We start from the raw sequence: 17,070 nt of genomic DNA, 5'->3' as shown, positions 1-17,070 counted from the left end.
GAGTTCCAAAGAATAGCAAGGAGAGATAAGAAAGCTTTCCTCAGCGATCAGTGCAAAGAAATACAGGAAAATAACAGATTGGGAAAGACTAGAGATCTTTTCAAGAAAATTAGAGATACCAAAGGAAAATTTCATGCAAAGATAGGCTCGATAAAGGACAGAAATGGTATGGACCTAACAGAAGCGAAAGATATTAAGAAGAGGTGGCAAGAATACACAGAAGAACTGTACAAAAAAGATCTTCACGACCCAGATAATCACGACGGTGTGATCACTCACCTAGAGCCAGACATCCTGGAATGTGAAGTCAAGTGGGCCTTGGAAAGCATCACTATGAACAAAGCTAGTGGAGGTGATGGAATTCCAGTTGAGCTATTTCAAATCCTCAAAGGTGATGCTGTGAAAGTGCTGCACTCGATATGCCAGCAAATGTGGAAAACTCAGCAGTGGCTACAGGACTGGAAAAGGTCAGTTTTCGTTCCAATCCCAAAGAAAGGCAATGCCAAAGAATGCTCAAACTACTGCACAATTGCACTCATCTCACACGCTAGTAAAGTAATGCTCAAAATTCTCCAAGCCAGGCTTCAGCAATACGTGAACCGTGAACTTCCAGATGTTCAAGCTGGTTTTAGAAAAGGCAGAGGAACCAGAGATCAAATTGCCAATATCTGCTGGATCATTGAAAAAGCAAGAGAGTTCCAGAAAAACATCTATTTCTGCTTTATTGACTATGCCAAAGCCTTTGACTGTGTGGATCACAATAAACTGTGGAAAATTCTGAAAGAGATGGGAATACCAGACCATCTGACCTGTCTCTTGAGAAACCTGTATGCAGGTCAGGAAGCAACAGTTAGAACTGGACATGGAACAACAGACTGGTTCCAAATAGGAAAAGGAGTACGGCAAGGCTGTATATTGTCATCCCGCTTATTTAACTTCTATGCAGAGTACATCATGAGAAACGCTGTGCTGAAAGAAACACAAGCTGGAATCAAGATTGCTGGGAGAAATATCAATAACCTCAGATATGCGGATGACACCACCCTTATGGCAGAAAGTGAAGAAGAACTAAAGAGCCTCTTGATGAAGGTGAAAGAGGAGAGTGAAAAAGTTGGCTTAAAGCTCAACGTTCAGAAAACTAAGATCATGGCATCTGGTCCCATCATTTCATGGGAAATAGATGGGGAAACAGTGGAAACAGTGTCAGACTTTATTTTTTTGGGCTCCAAAATCACTGCTGATGGTGACTGCAGCCATGAAATTAAAAGACGCTTACTCCTTGGAAGGAAGGTTATGACCAACCTAAATAGCATATTGAAAAGCAGAGACATTACTTTGCCAACAAAAGTCCTTCTAGTCAAGGCTATGGTTTTTCCAGTGGTCATGTATGGATGTGAGAGTTGGACGGTGAAGAAAGGTGAGTGCCGAAGAATTGATGCTTTTGAACTGTGGTGTTGGAGAAGACTCTTGAGAGTCCCTTGGACTGCAAGGAGATCTAATCAATCCATCCTAAAAGAGATCAATCCTGGGTGTTCATTGGAAGGTCTGATGTTGAAGTTGAAACTCCAATACTTTGGGCACCTCATGCGAAGGGTTGACTCATTGGAAAAGACCCTAATGCTGGGTAGGATTGGGGGCGGGAGGAGAAGGGGACGACAGAGGATGAGATGGTTGGATGGCATCACCGACTTGATGGACATGGGTTTGGGTGGCCTCTGGGAGTTGGTGATGGACAGGGAGGCCTGGCATGCTGCAGTTCATGGGGTCGCAAAGAGTCGGACACGACTGAGCGACTGAACTGAACTGAACTGAACTGAACTGAACTGAACTGAATAGTTGGTCTGTTCAGATTATCTATTTCTTCCTGATTCAGTGGTGGAAGATTGTATGTTTCTAGAAATTTATCCATTTCTTCTTCTAGGTTATCCAGTTTCTTGGCATATAACTGTTAGTGTTCTCTATTTTTCTTTGTTTATTTCAGAGTACTCTCTTATAACTGTATTTCTGTGATATGTTTTAATTTCTCCTCTTTCATTTTTTATATTGTTTTGATCCTTTCTCTTTTATTCTTGATGAGCCTGGCTAAAGTCTTATCACTTTTATCTTTAAAAAAAAAAAACAGCTCTTGGTTTCTCTGGTCTTTTCTATTGTTTAGTTTGGTCTCTACTTCTTCTCCTATCTTTACTATTTCCTAATGTCTTCTTAGGCTTTGTTTTTCTCTTTCCCAGGCAGGAATACTGGAGTAGATTGCCATGTCCTTCTCCTGGGGATCTTCCTGACCAGGGGTGGAACCTGTGGCTCCTGCATTGGTAGGCAGATTCTTCACCACTGAGCCACGAGGGAAGCCCTGTTTGTTTTTCTAATTCCTTTAGATGGTAGGTTATGTTGTTTAAGGTTTTTCTTGTTTGTTTCTTGAGGTATGCCTGCATTACTACAAGATTCCCTCTTCTGACTGTTATTGCTGTGTCCCATAGATTTTGGAAAGTTGTTTATATTCATTTGTCTCAAGGTATTTTCTGATCTCCTCTTTGATTTCATTGACCTGTTGGTTTTTAAGTATCAAGTTGTTTAGTCTCCATGTGTTTCTGTTTTTCCCATTTTTCTTTTTAATTGATCTCTAGTTTTCATACTGTTGTGGTCAGATAAGATGCTTGATATAATCTCTATGCTCCTGAATTTATTGGGACTAGCTTTGTGTCCTAGCACGCGATCCGCTCGGGAGAACAGTCCATATGTACCTGAGAACCACGTGTATTCTGCTGTTTGGGGGTGCAATGTGTGTGCGTGTGTGCACGTGCGCATGCGCACGTGTGTGTGTGTGAGTTGCTCAGTTGTCCCTAATTCTTTGCAACCCCAAAGACCGGAGACCATCAGGCCCCTCTGTCCATGGAATTCTCCAGGCAAGAATACTGGAGTGGGTAGCCCTTTCCTTCTCCAGAGGATTTTCTCAATCCAGGGATTGAACCTGGGTCTCCTGCAATTCAGGCAGATTCTTTACCATCTAGGCCACCAGGGAAGCCTGGAATGTCCTACAGATATCTATTAAGGCCATTTTTAATGTCACTTAAGGCCACTAATTCCTTATGGATTTTCTGCCTGGATGATTAATTTGTCCACTGATATAAGTGGGGTATTAAAGTCCCCCATTATTATTGTATTGCTGTCAATCTTTAGGTCTTTTAATATTTGCTTTATATATTTAAGTACTCCTGTATTGGGTGCATTTATGATTATGAATGTTATATCCTTTTCTTGTATTGATCCCTTTATCATTATATAATGCCCTTCTTTGTCTTTTATTATAGACTTTGTTTTAAAGTGGAAAAGTATCTAAAGATCTGGGTACTAAGGGTGCTTACTAACACTGGGCTAGTCATAGATTCTAGTCTTTCAGCAAAATAAAGCCAGAATATGTGTAAATATATCAATTAAGTATATCAGGAATTATGTTTACATCATTGTTCTCACATCTCTATGTCCTTTCACCCATACTCAAAATTCCAGTTTCCAAATCACCAACAAAATTACTCATTTACTTTGCAGTACATACATCTACAATCTCAAAAGAATAACATTAATATCATCAACAACAGTACTACTGAAAACAGTATAAGGTTTTCTTTTGTTCTTAGGGTAAATTTTATTAGGGATGTGCAGCCAAATAACCATGTTTTAAAGTCACTTGGAATAGTTCCTCTTGATGTGGTTATAGTACAATGGAATGCATAGTTAGGCTCAATTAATTTTACTTTTAATTAGGAATTATCTTATTTAAAAATTTTTTGTAATTATGCAAAATATTTAGTTTCAAAGTAAAAAAACAAAAAAACACTGATTCAAGGAAATCTAGCTTTATTTCCTGTCTTTTCTATCATATTTCTATCTTCCTTCCATGGACAGCATTTAAATTTTTTTTTTTCAAAGTTAGTCTTTTCATTTTAAAATATGTTTCTTTCTACAAATATTCTCCCTCCTCACAACTTGCTATTTTAAAAAGACATAAGTAGTAGTCTAAGGTGTAATTTTTTTCTCCTGTTCTTTTTTTCACTTGCTGTATTCTGGAGATTACTCCATATGAGTTTATAGAGATGGTCCTCATTCATTTTGACAGCTGCAGAAGGCTCCACTGTGTGGATTTCACACACAATGAACCACCACAGTGGAATGTTTATTCAATCAATCCCCTACTACTGGGCATTTGGATTGTTTTTTGCTCACGAATACAAGTCAGGTTATAATCAACAGTCTTACTCATAGGTGTTTTTGTCAGATAATTTTTTTGCCATTGTATTTTAGGAAATATTCCTAAAAGTAGGATTGCTGGATGAATGGGTAAGTGAATGTATAATCTTGCTAGACAGATAATGTGCTAGATATCTATTTCCTCTCACAGAGGTTATTCTATTCTGCATTTCTCCCCACAGTGTATGACAGTGCCAGTATCCCCAAGGTCACACCAAGGGTATCCTATCAAACTTCTGAATTTTTGCCAAAGAGGCAAGAAATATCTCAGTCTAATTTTGTTCTTTTTCTAGCTTTTTGGGATAGAAGCATAGATCACTAATTTCAGCCTGTTTTTTTTTAAATTCATATATCCATTAGCTTATAGGGCTACAAACTTTCCTCATGCATTGCTTTACCTGCATCCCACAAGTTTTGATATACCAACTCTGTCATTCATTTAAAAATATTTTCTAATTTTGCTTTCTTCACCAAATTGTGAGTTACTCAGAAAGTGAAAGTGTTAGTTGCTCAGTTGTGACCAATTCTTTGTGACCCCATGGACTGCAGCCCACCAGGCTCCTCTGTCCATGGAATTCTTTAAGCAAGAATACTGGGCTGGGTAGCCATTCCCTTCTTCAGGGGGATCTTCTTGACCCAGGGATTGAACCTAGGTTTCCTGCTCTGCCGGCAGATTCTTCACCATCTTGAGCCACCAGGGAGAGTTACACTACTAATCTCACCAAAATCACTGGGAATTTTCTATCCTTATTTGTTTTCTGATCTTTTTCTCTAGGTTAATACCATTAGAAAACAAACTCTAAATTATTTCCATGGTTTAATATTTAACTGAGGCTTAATTTATCATTCAGCTTGTGATCAGTATGGTAAATGTTCCACATGCATTTTTAAAATAAGAATTTTGTCACAGTTGAATGTGGCATGATATAAATATCAGTTATGTCAAGTGTGTATATTAGCAAGATGTTCTATATCATATTTTTTGTCTGCTTAGTTCTGTCACCTATTAAGAGGTATGTTAAAGTCTGTTTTGGTCATGGATTCACTGCTCCCTTTACATCTGTCAATGTTTAATGTCTTTCTATATAATGTGAAACTATGATACTGGTTCTGTATAGATATACAGTTTTCAATATTCTGGTGGACTGACCACTTTATCATTATGAATTGTCTTTATCTATAGAGTAATGCTTCCTGCCTTAAATTCTACATTGTCTATTATTAGCATAGTTACACCAGCTTTCTTTTGATTAGTGTTTATTTGATGTTATCTTTTTTCCATCTGTTTAATTTCAGCTGTTTTGTATCTTATTACAGGTGTGTTATCTGTAAACAGCACATAATTGGGTTCAACATTTTAACCTAGTCTGATGTGAGCTCTCTAATTGAGGTTCGTAGTCCTTTTATATTATTTACTGTGATCACTGATAAACTGGGTTTATTGCTATCATCTTGCCATTTGCATTCTATTTCACCCGCCTGTTTTATATTCCTTTGTCTTCCTTGCTTCCTTTATGAATTAATCAAATGTTTTTTATTATTCCATTTTCCTTTAATTATACATTCTTTAACTGTTCTTTTAGTGATACAACATGCATCTTTGATTTATTACAGACTAAAAATATAAATCATTACTTCAATTTTATTACTTTCCTGTAATGCTAAAGCCTAATATTTTGTCCATGTGTATTTGTGGGAAACGAATCTCGTGTTAACTTTTCAGCTGTGTTCCCCTCGAAACCTAATGAAGGTAGAATGTCACCCATGTTACTAGGCATGATGACCTGACTGTAAACTGCCAGTGGACGGTGATATGGTAGAAAGCCCCGGCTCTGAGTATTCCCCCGTGTGGCGTTTCCTGACCCTTGTCAGAACTCTTGGGCTCGAGGCCACAGGGCTGTTATAAGAGGCGCTGGTTCTTACGTGGAACTTGAGGCTTCCAGGCTAGGGTGGCTCCCACACTCACCCACGTGGTGTCCTGATCGCTTTTCCCTGAGCAGTCAACTGGGGGGCTTGAGTAGAGAACAGTTCCCGGGACTGCTGTCAGAGAGCTGCGGGAACTCTCGGGGAAATACATGAAAAGCCGCCCTGCTGGCCTGCTGCGTGTTCTGTATCCTCCAGAGTGAGAGCAGGAGAACCGCTCTACTGGGCTGTGCAAACTGAAACATCTGTCGAGCTGGGCTTCAAACCACAGGCGGTGCACAATGCAGAGCAGTAGCATCAGGGAGATGTATCCTTGGTTCAATATGGCCAAAGCACCACGATACAAACGGAACGGGCAGGGAGATGCTGGTAAGACTGAAGCCTCAGTGGGGGCTAACTTTCTCAGAGTCTGATGGCAAAGGCTTGACACTGTGTGACAGGGGATAAATCTTCCCCTTGTAGGAATGGATGAAAGCTGGAGACAGACTTATGCTGAGAGAAAATGTCCCACTTTCCATGAAATGGGAGCTGACCAGAAACCTGGTTGAAAATGGGCTGACTGGCAAGAATGATATTCCCGTGGTGTAGTTGATGCATTTGAGCCAAAGAAGGCATTGATGCCAGACAAGGGGTGGGCAGGAGACAAGCACGTGTACTCAAGACCCCATGTTTGATGCCGGACAAGGGGTGGGCAGGAGACAAGCACGTGTATTCAAGACCCCATGTTTGTGACGAGGTCTGGATCAGGTGGGGGGAGCAGCTTGGCTCTGACCCAAGTTGGGTTGGCCGGGGATCCAACCAGCACAAAGTAGTGCTCACAAGCCACCACCTGAAAAATGGGGGAACTACTTCTGCACTAGCCCACGGGTCAAACGGGACGATATGGCAACCTGGCAAACAAACTGGCTGCAATGGCAATGGTGGCAGTGTGCTGTGCATCTGGCACCATAGGTGAGACCTCGATAGAGGCTACCACATGGGAGTAACCTCGGCTGCAAGCTGGGCAGCTTTTTGAGGGGTCTGAAAGTGCGTAATGACTGAACCCTAAAATGCAGTCTGACCAATGTCATCTGCTGACACTTACTGATAATTTTGGTAATGAACACTAAAAACTGTTAAAGAGACAACTAGAGAAGGGCTTTTCAAGAAATAATAAAGGGTAATGACGAAGTATTTTAAAAGTTGAAGCAGAGAGCATATGGAGATCCTTGTTCTTTTGTGAAAGGTAAATGGGAAAAGGGTGCTTTTGCTTTATCATCACTGCCATTTTCTAAGTGTGATCCTCAGATCAGCAACATCACCCAGAATCACCTGGGAACTTATGAGAAATGTAAATTATCAAGCCCAACCCTAGACTTACTAAGTCAGTAAGTGAAGTCATAGAAGCCTAGCAATATCTTTTAACAAGTCCTCCAGGTGACTGCAGTGTACCCTAAAGTCTGAGATCTACTGTGCTAAAAAGTCTATCCCAGATAAAAGGACCATTACCAGGTGGTGTTAACTACTAGCTCATGCACAGTGAAACTAAGGCGACTTGTCTCTTGAATTCATGTTTATCACTTAAGAAGAGCCTCTGCTTTGAACTGGTCTTAGAGTAAGGACTGCTGACCCCAAAACGTAGACCCACCATAGGATGAGAAGACAACAGCAATGGTAGGCAGCTGACCTAACAATCTGGACCTACAAGATCAATCCCACTAAATTTAATTGAACTGCTTACCAAATGTGTGTCTCTCTATCAACACTGAAAGTTATTGTTTATTTTTAACCATACTGTTGCCCTCAATGTTTAGGATGGTAAGAAAATTCTTAGGCGAAGTCATCACAGAGAATTATAAATTATCTTAACCACGTGTGATCTGTTTCACTGGAAGTCTACTGCTAAACTTATAGGGGACTGGAATGCAAAAGTAGCAAGTCAAGAAACACCTGGCGTAACAGGCAAATTTGGCCTTGGAGTACAGAATGAAGCAGGGCAAAGGCTAATAGAGTTTTGCCACGAGAACGCACTGGTCATAGCAAACACCCTCTTCCAACAACACAAGAGAAGACTCTACACGTGGACATCACCAGATGGTCAACACCGAAATCAGATTGATTATATTCTTTGCAGCCAAAGATGGAGAAGCTCTATACAGTCAGCAAAAACAAGACCGGGAGCAGACTGTGGCTCAGATCATGAACTGCTTATTGCCAAATTCAGACTTAAATTGAAGAAAGTAGGGAAAACCACTAGTCCATTCAGGTATGACCTAGATCAAATCCCTTATGAGTATACAGTGGAAGTGACAAATAGATTTAAGGGTCTAGACCTGATAGACAGAGTGCCTGATGAACTATGGACAGAAGTTCGTGACATTGTACAGGAGGCAGGGATCAAGACCACCGTCAGGGAAAAGAAATGCAAAAAAGCAAAATGGCTGTCTGAGGAGGCCTTACAGATAGAGACGTGAAAAGCAAAGGAGAAAAGGAAAGATATTCCCATCTGAATGCGGAGTTCCAAAGAATAGCAAGGAGAGATAAGAAAGCCTTCCTCAGCGATCAATGCAAAGAAATGGAGGAAAACACCAGATTGGGAAAGACTAGAGATCTCTTCAAGAAAATCAGAGATACCAAAGGAACATTTCATGCAATGACAGGCTCTATAAAGGACAGAAATGGTATGGACCTAACAGAAGCAGAAGATATTAAGAAGAGGTGGCAAGAATACACAGAAGAACTGTACAAAAAAATCTTCACAACCCAGATAATCATGACGGTGTAATAACTCACCTAGAGCCAGACATCCTGGAATGTGAAGTCAAGTGGGCCTTAGAAAGCATCACTATGAACAAAGCTAGTGGAGGTGATGGAATTCCAGTTGAGCTATTTCAAATCCTCAAAGGTGATGCTGTGAAAGTGCTGCACTCGATATGCCAGCAAATGTGGAAAACTCAGCAGTGGCTACAGGACTGGAAAAGGTCAGTTTTCGTTCCAATCCCAAAGAAAGGCAATGCCAAAGAATGCTCAAACTACCGCACAATTGCACTCATCTCACACGCTAGTAAAGTAATGCTCAAAATTCTCCAAGCCAGGCTTCAGCAATACGTGAACCGTGAACTTCCAGATGTTCAAGCTGGTTTTAGAAAAGGCAGAGGAACCAGAGATCAAATTGCCAATATCTGCTGGATCATTGAAAAAGCAAGAGAGTTCCAGAAAAACATCTATTTCTGCTTTATTGACTATGCCAAAGCCTTTGACTGTGTGGATCACAATAAACTGTGGAAAATTCTGAAAGAGATGGGAATACCAGACCATCTGACCTGTCTCTTGAGAAACCTGTATGCAAGTCAGGAAGCAACAGTTAGAACTGGACATGGAACAACAGACTGGTTCCAAATAGGAAAAGGAGTACGTCAAGGCTGTATATTGTCACCCTGCTTATTTAACTTATATGCAGAGGACATCATGAGAAACGCTGGGCTGGAAGAAACACAAGCTGGAATCAAGATTGCCGGGAGAAATATCAATATCCTCAGATATGCAGATGACACTACCCTTATGGCAGAAAGTGAAGAAGAACTAAAGAGCATCTTGATGAAAGTGAAAGAGGAGAGTGAAAAAGTTGGCTTAAAGCTCAACGTTCAGAAAACTAAGATCATGGCATCTGGTCCCATCACTTCATGGGAAATAGATGGGGAAACAGTGTCAGACTTTATTTTTTTGGGCTCCAAAATCACTGTTGATGGTGATTGCATCCATGAAATTAAAAGACGCTTACTCCTTGGAAGGAAGGTTATGGCCAACCTAGATAGCATATTTAAAAGCAGAGACATTACTTTGCCAACAAAAGTCCATCTAGTCAAGGCTATGGTTTTTCCAGTGGTCCTGTATGGATGTGAGAGTTGGACGGTGAAGACTGAGCACCGCAGAATTGATGCTTTTGAACTGTGGTGTTGGAGAAGACTCTTGAGAGTCCCTTGGACTGCAAGGAGATCCAATCAATCCATCCTAAAGGAGATCAATCCTGGGTGTTCATTGGAAGGACTGATGTTGAAGCTGAAACTCCAATACTTTGGCCACCTCATCGAAGAGTTGACTCATTGGAAAAGACCCTAATGCTGGGTAGGATTGGGGGCAGGAGGAGAAGGGGATGACAGAGGATGAGATGGTTGGATGGCATCACCGACTCGATGGACATGGGTTTGGGTAGACTCCGGGAGTTGGCGATGGACAGAGAGGCCTGGCGTGCTGCATGCAGTTCATGGGGTCGCAAAGAGTAGGACACGACTGAGCAACTGAATTGAACTGAACTGAACTACTGCTAAAATTTTATAATTATAAAATTATAAAATTTTAAAATAAAGTTGTAATTCAGTATAATTGGTAAATTGCATAGCCTATAAATACTTTTCCATTATAAAAAAGAAAAAGACTGGGAAAATCTCTGAACACCTGGTGGGAAGCCACAGCTGGGAGCCTCGAAGTGCCATGGCTCTTGTGGCTAATTGTGCCCCCGTCTACTGCCCTGTGCACGTGGGGCTACTACAAAAGATACTGGTTCTCATATGGAACTCAGAGCATTTAAGTCAGGGCAGTCCTCACTTTTAACCATTTGACTTGTTCCCTTGCACCTGCATAGTCACTTGGCAGGAAAGAAGGGTGGGCAGAGAATGGCCCTGGCCTAAGTAAGTGCTTATTCTGGAGGTATGAGCCTGCTGCTGCTGTGGTGTCCTGGCCCCTTATCCTTCTGAGTGAAGCCCACGCTAAGTGAGGCCAATTACGTGAGTATGAAATGTCTAACTGGATCTAAGACCATCTACAGTGGTCAGTGTAATTCCTTTGTGCCTTTCGTATTGCTGTTGCCATGAACTGTAACCTCAGAAGACAGTACTGTTATTATTTTTTATCAACATACTTATTTACATATGTCTTAATATTTACTCTTGTGTTGTCTGCTTTGCTTTTTTCTGTTTTTTCTGAGTTTCTACCTGGAATAGTTTTCCTTCTGCCTGAAAAAAATCCCTTCAGAGATTCAGTCTGTTGATAACATGTATCTTTCAGTTTCTGGTGGGCTAAAACCTTTATCTAAACTTCATTTTTAAAAATCAAGGTATAATATAAATAGAATTGCTCAGACCTTAGGTATAACATTCAGTTTTGACTCTTACTTAAAGACCCAGAAAGCTTCCAACACTCCAGAAAGTCTTTTCAAGCTGCTTCCCAATCAACCCCTTCCACTGACGAAGCAATCACTCTTCTGATTTCTACCACCTGAGGTTAATTTTGCCTGTTCTAGAATTTTGTATAGTTGGGATCATACACTATACATTTTTTGGTGTCCAGTGACTTAATAGCACATATTTCTGAGATTCATCAATATGGATATAGGGTCTTTCTTGTAGAATAGTATCTATTGTATAAACATAACACTGATTATCAATTCTCCTATTGATGCGTATCTGATTCCAGGTTTTTGGCTGTTATAAATCTGTGAACATTTTTAAACAAGTATTTTTTGGACATAGTTTTCATGGGGTTTCTCTGGTGGCTTAGACAGTAAAGAATACGCCTGCAATGCAGGAGACCTGGGTTCAATCTCTGGGTCAGGAAGATTCCCCTGGAGAAATGGAATGGCCACTCACTCCAGTATTCCTGCCCAGAGAATCAGAGGAGCATGGACTTGCAAAGAGTCAGACATGACTGAGTGTCTAACACTTTCACTTTTGATTAAGTACCTGGCACTAAAATTACTAGATCATATATGCTTAGCTTTTTAATAAGCTATCAGACTGTCTTCCGAATAACTGTACCATTTTATATTCTCACTAGCAACATATCAGAGTTCTGGTTGTTCCATATCATCTCGAAAATTTGTATTATCAATCTGTTTCATTTTAGCCCTTCTAACTGTTTCTTGCTTCAAACTTTTTTTTTTTAATAAGAGTGTAGCTGTATCTGCTTTCCTTTTTACTTGTTTGTATGATGTATTTTTCATCTTTGTATTTTCAACATTTCTGTGTCCTAATATTTGAAGAGTTTCTCTTATAAGCAGCACATAGTTGGATTTTAAAAAAATCCATTCCATACAAAATGCCTTAATTATAAATCTTTTCTGAAGCTAACTAATGATATACTTATCTACTATTTTACTATCTGTGGTCTATTTTTATGTACTTTTGACCTTTCTCAGTTTTCTTTGGATTAATCAAATGTTTCACATTGTTTCATCTTCCTTCCACTGAATTACATTTTAAAACCATTTTTAGTAGTTAGCCTGGAACTTTAAACATACATTCTTACTTATTACACTCCAATGCAAACTTTATGACTTGGCCGATACCAATTAAAACTTAGAACTTTTAAACTCCATGTACTTCTCTGCCATCATTTATGTTATTGTTACCACGAATTTTAGTTATATATAAAGATGAAGCTCCTCAGGGCAGTGCAGTTACCATTTGTACAATTAGTCTTCATTTATATTTTCTTTCCAGTGTCCTTCTTTCCCTCTGGCATGTCCGTATTTCTGACTGGGATCATTTTTCTGAAGAACTCCCTTTAATTTTTATTTCAGTGCAAGCCTACTTGTGCCAAGGTCTCTGAATTTTTATTGAACACATATCTATTTCATTTTAATTTCTAAAGAATATTTTTGCTGGAAAAGAATTCTAGGTTTGCAGTTTTCTCTTTTAGTACCTTAAAGATGTCATTACATTGGCTTCTAGTTTTTATCATTTCTGCTGAGAAGCTGTCAGTTTTATTGTTGCTCCTTTTGAAAGGCACTGTGGTGGATTAAAGATCCACCATTAAAGACGGGCCACAGTCTTTGCACTACCAGCAGGTGAAGGATATCTCCCTTGCCCTGGGACTTGCTTTGATGGATGGAACTCGTAAAAGCGCTGCTGTTCCAGCTCTCTGCATGGATTCTGAAAGGCCTGGATGCTTTTGCTCTCCGTCTCTTGGAGCCCTGAGACGCCAGGTAAAAAGGTCCAGTTTCTCTGCTGGAGAGTCTGCTTAGGGAGAGACAATATATAGCTGTGTCCCATCTATTCCAATCACTCTAGGTTTCTTTGGTGGCCAGCCCCAGTTGGGTCTCCCTATGTCTGTAGTTGCATGGATGATTCCAAGTCAGATCAGAAGGAAGTCCAGCTCAGGTTGTAGGGTCTTGAGCAAATAATAGTTTTGTTTTAAGCCACTCAATTCTGGCCTAATTTATTAAGCAAAAAAGATAACTGAAAACAATCTTTGGTATCAAGAGTAGAGTGCTGCCATAGTAGAAACTTAAACCGTGCCGACATTGGTCTGGGGAGTGGGCTGAGATATTGCTGAAGGAACAGCAACAAGACCATTAATGAAGGCCGGAAGAGCACTGAGGAAACTGCTCCTGGAGGCTGGAGGAGAGGCATCATCATCTACTGGCAAAACAAACAGTGAGGCTCTATCTGGAATACAGGAAAATACCTAATGATGTTGTGGATCTGGCTAGGGAGGCTTTGAGGAACAACAGTGAAAGTGACAAATGGTTTTTTAAACATCACCCATAATAAAGCATTGAAAGAGGAGAACTAAACAAGGAACTGCACAGTTTTCAAGCAGAATATGGAGAAAATGCTTCCAAACTGGGACTTGCAGGGTTAGAAAATGAAACTTTGTCGTCTCAATTACTAGCTTCTCCAGTCAGCACAAGGTTTTGACAAAAAAGAAATCAAATCCAGATGCTACCAGTAAAACTATGGCCTCAGGATCAAGATCACATCAAAATTACAGCAGTAAGACCCTCTGTTACTACCAGCTCAGAAAGATCTGCGTTTTGATTTAAGTCTCATGGACTGTCAGACAAAAGGCATCTAAGAATCTTGCAAGTATTGACCTGGACTCATGTTTAAAGCAGACAGGGGCCTTCTTGAAGAGATCTGTGGGCGTGGCTTTTGCCTCTTGGAATGGCTTGTAATCTGAAAGTCCACGAAGTTTTACAAAGTTGTGCCAAGGATACACAGGCAGCAGGCTAAGGAAGCTCTCCGCTGCAAATACAGGACACTTCCAAGGAAAAGGAAAGGCAGCCTAGAGAGAAGAGCTGAGAAACAGGCTAGGAAACCACCCCCATGGGACCAAAACAAGCCCTAATCAAGGAGTGTTTCCTACCCTGGAATTGAGGGAACTGGTGACAACTGGTCATGTAAATTTCAGAACTGCCATGGAACAGTGATGGCTGTATATGCACTTCCTCTCTTTTAAACTGACGTGAATACCCTTCCCTACCATACTGCCACGGTCATACTGGAAGCTGAGTAGACTCTCTTAATCACTGTTATATCACCTCTTCAATACCATATGGTAAGTGGATAGATTCTTAACCATAAAGTAAGAAAACAGTTTTGCAAATATTCTGTTTCACGACTTCAGAAAAAAGATATTTCAAGATATGATTCCCACCCATGATCCAAACTACCAAATATTCTTTATCACCAGAAGATGAACCTTTGACTTATTTCTTATACCTGGATTCCAAAGTTCTTAGTAGCATCACCTGAATCTATCCATGGTAGACTAAAAATGAGAAAACTGACCACATAAATTTAAGCACAGAAAGTAAACAAAGCAGCAAAAAAGAATAGTAACCATGTAACGGAAAAAGTCACAGAAAAATGATTAAAATATTCTGTGTGGGGTTATTTCATGTCATTCTTTTAGTTACCAAGTGCTAAATAACTAACTGAAGAAGTTAGGGCCACTTAATGGCAAATAATCTGGAAAAGTTAGAAAGTGGGCAACAGTTTATAGCTTTCCTGCAGAGTGACTTACCTTTTCCAAAACTTTGGCAATCCGGGTGCCAATTTGTTCAAGTGACTGTTGTGGGTATTGGTCTTTGCCAAGATTTTGCAATACCTGGTACAGGGAGGGAGATGACAGATTAGAGGAACGCAAATGAAGTGAGGTCTGAGGACAGTGCTGACACTAAGCTGGGCACTGTACCATGGGTGCAGACTGTATCTCTGGGGTACCTGCTGAGGTCCTGTTGGTAAGGCATTTTGTGGAAGCCACATCGAAGGCCATTACCATCCCCTCAGCCTTTTCTCACTTAACAAAGGTTACAGGCAAGTAAAACACATTCATTATAGCATTACAAAAAGTAGAGCACATACAGAAAACGAAAAGCACTTGTATCCCCCAGACACAACCACTGTTAGTATCTCTTACGTATCTTTCAGATATTTTTCTATGTACACATATATCATTACTCTCACAGACTGTATACTATGGGATCACACTGTGAACTATCACCTACATTTTCACACAATACAGTCAAAAAATTTCTTCATGTCAATAAATATATTTCTCATACATCTTTCTTAATAGCTCTTATTGTATACTAGCTTATATCTACACCAAAACTTATTTAACAAATCCTCTACTGTTGGATATTTGTGGCATGTTTTCTGATTATTCTATGTACACTCTTTGCTAGATATATGCTGGGTCTGCCCTCCTTCCCTCTCTTCTTAAGAATGTCAACAGGAGAATTAAGTGTCCCAAATATTTCTCACAAAGAGCTTCTGTTCAATGACAAGCAGAATGCTACCCATCTGGAGGAATGGATCAGAATTATAATTTCCTGGTCATAAAAAAAGCATACGTTCAGTCACAGGGCCTGGAATAAATCAGGCTTGTCTTAAAGCCGTCTAGACAACAGCCATCTGAAAAAGGCAAAAAAAATTTGGCCTGGCTACTTGAGCTTTCTGCTATCAGCTGCATCATAACTGTACTGCAAACACTACAGACCGGCTGAATATAGCCGAGCACTCACCTCTGTTAACTGGCTCTCACCCGTGTAGTGTAGGCTGGCTCGGTTGGAAACCCCCTGCAAGTGGTCCAGGGTGTGCATGCTCGTGGGGAGATTGCCATTGCAAACAGGTTCCATCGCTGGCTGCTGTATTGGAGTGGCAAAGTCTATGTGTTCTGTGATGCTGAAAAATGGAGAGGACTACCTTAGCCATAGAAAAGTTAAGTGGGTGGGGACAAAGTATTAATCATTTGCTGACCATAACTGCAATATAACAGAATTGTCTGGAACCACAGAATCTCAAAATTGAAGAGATTTCAGGAGCTATTTAGTCTGGTCTCTCACTTTATAGATACAAGGACTCCAGTGCCTGGTAATGACTGTTTGTTGAATGTATGAGTAGAGGTTGTACCCTAGGTCACAGCAGCAGTGTTGGGATCTGAGTCCTGAACTCAGTCTTTTCTCAATCTACTCAAGCTGCCTTCTTTCTATGCATCAAGGTGTCTGATTTCCTCACTGCTGTTGGCCACTTTTTCTCACTGGGGAGGTGTTAAACCAGGTAGGTTTTCTTCTAGGGTTTCTTTTCCAGGGTACAGACAGTGATAAATAACCAGAGTGGTTCCTACCTTCCATTTTCCCTCTATGCACAGAGGCATACTTGTCTCCACAGGAGAAGTTCCCTAAAGTTTAGACCGTAAGTATTACACAGATCCAGCTCTTCATTGTGTCCATGTATAAGATGTAAGCACTTCCTTTCATGGTTCCAAAGTGGTCATTTTCCTGCTATATACTGTATGTTTTACACTATCGTATATACTGATGTGGCAATTTGACACTGACAAATTTTGCTTCTAGCTACTTAGAAAAGTTGACCATATATTAATACGCAAACATTCATTATTTATTCACAGTCTATCACGTCAGATATCAGAGTTATAATAATTAACAAAACATACCCAGTTCCTACTGTTATGATGCTCATTGTCTTGTGATAGTCAGTTATTACAGATGTGATGAGTTATAAAAACGCAGTACAGTGTCAGTTGACTATGAGGCGTATATATTTCCTCCGTGCTGATGGAGGAAGGAGGTAGTTAATGAAGGATTTCCTGAGGAGGAAAGATGTTAAGACCAGAAGGAGG

General features: G+C 40.3%; 1 protein-coding gene across 11 annotated transcripts in view; it reads right to left on the bottom strand.

Annotated features, from left to right (window-relative positions):
• Window positions 1-17,070, bottom strand: part of TTC17 (tetratricopeptide repeat domain 17) — a 131,323-nt gene that overhangs the window by 16,730 nt on the left and 97,523 nt on the right. For all 11 annotated transcript variants that reach the window (XR_014069604.1, XR_014069605.1, XM_081544965.1 and 8 more), the window contains 2 exons: window positions 15,953-16,112; window positions 14,950-15,033 (listed from right to left, as the gene is read on the bottom strand). Coding sequence is in view for 9 of the 11 variants with exons in the window: in XM_081544965.1 (XP_081401091.1) it covers window positions 14,950-15,033; window positions 15,953-16,112 (244 nt within the window). In the remaining 2 variants the exon portion in view is untranslated. The remainder of the gene's footprint in view (window positions 1-14,949; window positions 15,034-15,952; window positions 16,113-17,070) is intronic.

The sequence above is a fragment of the Giraffa tippelskirchi genome, chromosome 11, assembly GCF_054371585.1.
Source record: "Giraffa tippelskirchi isolate mGirTip1 chromosome 11, T2T-mGirTip1v1.2.pri, whole genome shotgun sequence".
In the NCBI taxonomy this organism is placed as follows: domain Eukaryota; kingdom Metazoa; phylum Chordata; class Mammalia; order Artiodactyla; family Giraffidae; genus Giraffa; species Giraffa tippelskirchi.
This window is presented reverse-complemented; position numbering and strand designations above follow the sequence as displayed.